Below are 7,232 nucleotides of genomic sequence, written 5' to 3'. Positions count from 1 at the left end.
ACAAAATGATTAAAAAAGAGAGGCACGTGTGTCAACAAACTCAGGCTCTTCTGTCTAAGAATTTTCTTAAAAAATGGAGAATGAAAAAAGAGAGCTTATTGGTATGGTTCACAATATATATTTTACCATATTTAGTGAATGAAAATCCATCATTTCATAGTATGCCATTTTTATTGCTTTTTGATGTTCACGCATTCTATGGGCTAGTTGATTTGGGGTTGTAAACATAATATTTTGCAAATGTTGCAGAATAGGATAATATTTATGTCAAAAGGTAAAATTAACTAATGGGCTCATATGTCAGTTCCTGAAAAACAGAGTAAGTAACATTTTATTGAATAGAGCTAGCTAGCCATTCTCCAAATAAGTAATCCACTTGAATCTGTGGAGTGATTCAGACTTACCCTGGGCAAACTTCAGTAGTAGGAAAAAAATAAATTTTAAAAAGCCAGGCAAAATGCAATAGATTTTAATGGTTGAATCATAGCACTCGACTGGGGACGTTTTGATAAGATTCTGTTAATTGGTAGAGCTGGGGGAAAAAATTATGAGCAACAGCAGAGAACTTTGGGGGGATTTGTTTTGAAGACTCTACTTTTACAAACATAAGAGTGGTTTCAGGATCCAGATCACTGATGGTCAGCATCTTTGCGCTCTCTTCAGTTTCTAGTATAAAGACGTGCACATCAGCACAAAGAGGTTTGCTGTATGTTCCCATGAGGTCTATCTGGGGCCACCTTGGCCACAAAGAGGCTGTGTTCTGTTGAAAAAGAGCCAATAACATTTCTTTTTTCTATTAAAAATTTTTTTTTATTTTTAAAAAAATTTTTTTAAATTTTATACTGAAGTATAGTTGATTTACAATGTTGTGTCAGTTTCAAGTGTACAGCAAAGTGATTCAGTTATACGTAGACATATATTTATTCTTTTTCAAATTCTTTTCCCATTTAGGTTGCCAATAACATTTGGATGGGAGCTAGCAGAGTTCACGCCATCCTTAGCTCCTAAAGCAATTCACTTCTAATATTTTAGTGGCTGTGTTGATAAAGGGTACACTTACAGGGATCACCCAACGTAACCTTTAAGAAAACGTATTAATAATGTTTAAAATCTCAAAATGCAGAAATGCTAGCCCAATGAACTCACATCCTATCCTGTTCACCCACCTGCTAACATCCTGCCATGTTGGCTTCCTCTCCCCATCTCCCCTCAACTCCCCTCTTAAACTATATGACACTGGACTGCTAAAGCCTTCAGCTGGCATCTACGAAAATTAAGGGCATATTCTCCTTCATGGCCGCTAGTACACTTTGTAAAGTTAGCAGTAATTGCAGAGCATCATCGAATTCCGTGTCCAAATTCAGTTTCCTAAAATTGCCCCCAAACGTCTCTTAAAGTTGGTTTGTTCAAGCGAGGCACCAACCAGACCCAAGCTGTTCTCTTGTTGAATACCCACCTTCTGTATTTACCTGATCGCTTCTGCATTCTGTGATTTAACTCATTCCTTTCCCACCTACGTTTCTTTTTTATTTATTTTTTATTAAAGCAATTTTTAAAATTGAAGTATAGTTGATTTACAACCACCTACATTTCTTGCGAACAGAATTTAGATCAAAAAGTTGGATTTTGGCTTCAGGTTAAACCCTTTGGACAAGAATATCTCCTATGGGATGCTATGTAATTATATTACATCCATATGAGGGCATACAATCAGCAGTGGTTCTACTATTAGGGGAGCTATGTTTCTAGATTAAGATCAATAGACATTTTTGATATTATCTCCAAGTTGTATGTTTTTTGAAATGGTGTTTTCTTTAAAGGATAGATAGTAACTGGGAAAGGAAGGAAGTTGGAGGGTGAAATGACGCCACGCTCAGTGACGATACTTTCTGTCTTAAAATGTGTTTGACCGTTTCTCACTGCTCTGGACCACATGATAACCTGGCTCATTTTTCTTCTTTCGTGTGCTGGAGGAGTGGACCACAGCGCTGCTTCTGGGGCTCTCTTTGTGCTTCTTTTCGGCGCTCTTCAAAGCTACTCATTTTCATGAACAGCCTCTTCAGGTCCTGGGACGCGTATATAAGTTTAATGCCTTTGATCTGGTGGTGGTGGCCTACATGGAGGCTAACGGATAAGATGGCTTTGGCTTCGTTTATGAAAGGCGTGTTGTTCAGTGACCCGCGTTTCACTATCATGCAACATATTCATGTTTAAACTGAAGTTTGTTTTGCAAATTGAGTTTATTTACCCAGCCTGTGGGTTAGTGGTTTTCAGCTGGCGCAGGATCCTCATTTCATACGTGGTGGAGGGGTTGCTGTGGACCTACAAGTAAGGGCACCTCTCGAAGGGAAATAGATTTAACGGGGGGCTTTTTAAAGAGCACCCACACCTTCCACCCTCTCGTCCTGGAAATCTGTGGTGTTGTGAGTCATTATTATTGTGCGTATGTTGCATGCCCCAAAAAGTAAGGTTGGAGCAGGAAAACAAGGTTGGACCCTATGCTAGATGACTGCACACTTTACCCCTGGCCACTTTGCCCCCTTCTTTTTTTCTTCATTGCAGCTTCTGGAACCCTGACTTCGGCATGCCTCGCTTACCCACGCTGGGCACGAGCTCTCCTGCCCAGTGTGGATTCTGCCCAGACCTGGCACTCCGTGCGTTCTCCGTGTGGTCCCTGACCTCATCTCTTTGTAACTCCGGAAGCATTTACACGAGCCTCGGGGACTAGTCTCTGCTGCACGCAGCAAGCCGTCTGTGCTTCCAGCCCCGAGTCTCAGGGCTCATCGGACTCTCTCCTTTTCTTATAGAAACACCCAATGCCAGCTACCAGGCCAGCCCAGCCTGGTCACAGCGCCTCTTTCACCGTCTCGGTCTGTATCCTTCTAACTCTTGCTGTTCTGACCTTGACAGGATTTGTATAACCTCTAGAGAAAAATCAGTGAAATTTGCATTGGCCTCATAAAAGTTCCACAGCCTTTTACTCTATGTTGGGAAGGCCGAGTAGTTTTGAAAGATGCAGCCGCCCTATGAAAATGAGTATCTGTTTCTTCTTCACGTAGACATCAGCCTGCATGGGATTTAAACACTGTGCTAAAAGGAATAAAAGTGTTAGGACGTAAAACATGCAAATATAAAAAAGTACTAAAAGGAGGCCATCAATTGGACTTCGTAAAGTATTAGCGGACTCATTAACCACCTGTTGGGCGGATTGCTTCTGCAGATTGTAAACTCATTCATTATAAATGTTGTGTGAGCTTAATTCTTAAGTTAGTGTCCTTGACTCCAAAAACTCTCTGTGGGTTCTAACTTCACTTCTGACTTTTGTACTCTGGTTCTTTGCATGCAATTTATTTCTACTGGCATACTATTTTCACATGAGAGAAATCAGTTTCTAATCTTGGCAGGGAAAAACCCCCCCAAATTCTCAAGTATTTTTATTGGTTATTTAAAATACTTTTTCTAATTTTAAAATTATTTTAATTACCAAAGTAATAGCCAGCCTAAAAAGGTTAAGCAATATAAACTTGTATGAAGCAAACAATGAGAGCTTTTGCCCTCATCCTAGCCACCATTTCCTTCCCTATAAATTTGTGTGTATCTTTTCTGGATAGTAGGCACACAAGCATACACATGGTCACATATATAGACGTATATTACTCTATGCACATAGGCACACAAACTCAGTTTTTATTTACTTAAATGGGGATCACGATTATGCTAAAAAATATGCTGCCAGTTGGTTTTTTAAAAACAATACAGTTGACCCTTGAACAACAGGGGGTTTAGGGGGGCCCACCCTCCAGGAAGTCGAAAATCCAAGCAATTTATAGTCGGCCCCCTGTATCTGTGTTTCCTCAGCATCTGAGGTTCCTCCACCCACCTTTCTGCCTCCTCAGATTCAACCGATTCCTGGGTAGTGTAGTAATGCAGTTACTTTTGGAAAAAATGCACATGTAAGGGGACCCGTGCAGTTGAAACCTCCACTGTTGAGGGTCAATGGTGTATCACTCACATCTTCTCACGTATTCACACTGAACTTAAAACAATAGGAAAGACTTTCAGCCCTTAACTTAGAGGCACCTCTTTGGGATAGTATATAACACCAATAATTTTATGGGAACCCTAAACAGTTGCAACTTGGTTTTGTGTCCTCTAGTAATAAGTTTATATGATTAATTATATTTTTTTACACATGGCAGGAAGAACAATCGTTAGGACTCCTGATGAAGAAACCATGGACATAGTACTTGCAAAAAACTACTCGGAAATGGTGGGAATTGTGTTTAATGATACTCATATTGGCTGAAGTTTAGCTGGGGACATAGAATCCCAGTCATGAGAGAACACTTTGAATACTCAGGTAACTACATGAGAATTGATTCCAATCTTTTTTGCTACTTCATCGAATCCCCCAGTGGGAATGACTGATAGAAAAATTAATAAAATCAAGAAAGGAAGTGATACACTTTTTGCTCCTGAACTTAATGGTAAGTTTTTGTTACAGAATGAGTCTCACTACCGTGGCAAGCATTTAATAATATTCTTCTTTCTTCCAGTTTTGCAGAGTGCTTTAGAAATGCTCTAGATCGTGTAACCACGGATTTGGAGCAGACATTTGGATCTTTCACTTCAGAGCCAAAGTTAGTGTTTTAATTCCATTAATTGATTCCAGTGCATAATGATGGGCATGTTTTTCTTCCTCTTTAAAGAACATTGTTGGGCTATGCGTGATGAAATTTTTTGTTCCTTGACAACATACTGGCAAAGAGGGTTTGTGGCTTTTCAAACCACAATTAATGCTGCAAGTATAGAAGTAACTGCCTATTTTAAATCTTCTGTATCCTTTCCCTCACTTGTAGTCTCTCCCTCCTCTTCCACCCTCTACCCCTACACTCTTAGGAGATGATGCTTTGCCTCTCATTCTCAGAGGAAATAGAACCTGTAGGATGGGAACACTCCCCAACTTCCCAACACAAACCCTGACAAACTATGGCCGTACTCCTCTCTACACCCACCCTTTTCCTCAGTTCAAAGGCTGGAAACATTATCCCTTTAACACTATCAGGAAAGTTGCACAACGGATTTTCCCTTCTGTGTCATCTTTCTTCAACTTCCCCCTTTCAACTAGATACTTCTCTTCAGTATTTAAAATGATCAGTTTCTTCCCTTATTACCAAAACCTTCTCTCATCCATGTTTCCTCCTCAAGCAAATACTCTCCTTTCCTGTAACATCTCCACTTCTTGGAAGGATTGCCTTCACTTAAGGCTCGACTCAACTCATTATAATTTCTATTCCCACCACACCACCAAAATGAATTTTTCTGAGGTCAGTAACAGCTCTCATGTCAATCAACAATTCTCCTTCCTTGTCTTACTTGATCTTTTAACTAAACATCAGCATTCGCCTGGCTTTCTTTCACTTTTCTAGCCATTCCTTCTCAGTCTTCTTGCAATCTTACCCATCATTACACTCCCACCTCTTTCAGTCTGTAGTTCCACAAGGTTCTATCCAATGCATATTTCTCCACCCTATATACTTTCTCTACACAGTGTCATCCATTTACATAAATTTAATTACAGTTTACATGCTGGTAACTCCAAGAACCCTGCTTCAGCTTGTTGACCAGCAGACTTTTCCTGTAAAGGACCAGATAGCAAATATTCTAGGCTCTGGGGGCCAGACGGTCTCTGTTGCAAATACTCAGCTCTGCTGTTGTAATGTGAAAGCAGTCATAAACCAATGTGCGTGACTGGTTCCAATAAAACTTTATTTGCAAACACAGGTGGCGGACGAGGTTTGTTCTACTGTAGTCCCAAGTAGCTGACTGTTTACTTTGATGCCCCATAAGCAATTCAAACCAGTATGTTCCAAACTGAATGTGGGTGTTTTTCTCTAAATGTGACTGAGTCTTTAAAATTTTTTTCTCTATCTCAGTGAATGCCAAAGCCATGCACTTAACTGGGGAATTATCAGAGATCACTTCCTCTGCTTCACCCATCACATCCCGTCTCTCATCCAGCCCTGTTAATTCTAAGCTCAAATCTCCGTACTTCTCTTCAGCTCTGCCACCAGCACTTGTCCAAGACATTAGCATCTCTTGCCTGAACTGTGAGAGTGGTTTATTCCTCCAGCCTCATCTATCTATCTAACACATGATATTTAAAAAAAAATTTTAAACATTTAAAATTAATTTTTTATTGGAGTATAGTTACTTTACAATGTTGTGTTACTTTCTGCTATACAGCAAAGTGAATCAGTTATATGTATACATATATTCCCTCTTTTGTGGATTTCCTTCCCATTTAGGGAAGCACTGAGCACTGAGTAGAGTTCCCTGTGCTATACAGTAGGTTCTCATTAGTTATCTATTTTATATATAGTAGTGGATATATGTCAATCCCAAGCTCCCAATTTGTCCCACCTCTCCTTCCCCCCTTGGTAACCATAAGTTTGTTCTCTACATCTGTGACTCTATTTCTGCTTTGCAAATAAGTTCATCTGTACCATTTTTCTAGATTCCACATGTAAGCAATATTATATGATATTTGTTCTTCTCTTTCTGACTTACTTCACCGTGTATGACTATCTCTAGGTCCATCCACATCTCTGCAAATGTCACCATTTCATTCCTTTTTATGAATCTCACCATAATTTTAGAAAGCTGATAGAAATATGTAAATGCTTCTATATGAAAATGGAAAGAAACAAAATATGGTTTTCTTGTGTATTTCTTCTACAGTTAACATAATGCATTTGTTTGTTAACAACCCAATTTAGGTCACAACAAATCGTTCTGTGATGGAAGAGTTGACATCAGTTATTGGAATAAACATGAGGACACCCCCTTTCATTTCTAAGGAAGAAACTACAAATGAATGGTTTATTTTTATTTGTGTCGTTTATTTCTCCCCTTTTGTATACATCATTAAACATTACAAAGGAATGAAAAAAATTTAAGATGACAGTGACGGGTCTCCCAGAGTCGGCCTTCTGGTAAGTTACCTGTGTATTACACATTAATACATGGGGAAACTCATTAGGTTATAAAGAAATGAGATGCATTCACGAGTTGTTTTTGCATGTGTTCAATTTAATGACCTCACTTGTTTACGATTTTATTTTATTTTTTTAAATTAATTAATTAATGTGTTTATTTTGGCTGCACTGCGTGGCACGTGGGATCTTAGTTCCCTGACCAGGGATCGAACCTGTGCCCCCTGCAGTGGAGGC

At 39.3% G+C, this 7,232-nt stretch overlaps 1 protein-coding gene across 1 annotated transcript; it reads left to right on the top strand.

Moving 5' to 3' along the window:
* Positions 1–937: 937 nt before the first annotated feature.
* On the top strand, positions 938–6,948 carry LOC113606690 (ATP-binding cassette sub-family A member 10-like). The gene is given in 5 exon segments (XM_027081361.1): positions 938–4,292; positions 4,295–4,360; positions 4,710–4,813; positions 6,780–6,922; positions 6,924–6,948. Coding segments are annotated over 5 exon segments (462 nt in total). The 5' UTR covers positions 938–4,168.
* Positions 6,949–7,232: the final 284 nt, after the last annotated feature.

Source organism: Aethalodelphis obliquidens, unplaced genomic scaffold (assembly GCF_003676395.1).
Source record: "Aethalodelphis obliquidens isolate GAN/ISIS:26980383/991018 unplaced genomic scaffold, ASM367639v1 scaffold44, whole genome shotgun sequence".
In the NCBI taxonomy this organism is placed as follows: Eukaryota; Metazoa; Chordata; class Mammalia; order Artiodactyla; family Delphinidae; genus Aethalodelphis; species Aethalodelphis obliquidens.
This window is presented reverse-complemented; position numbering and strand designations above follow the sequence as displayed.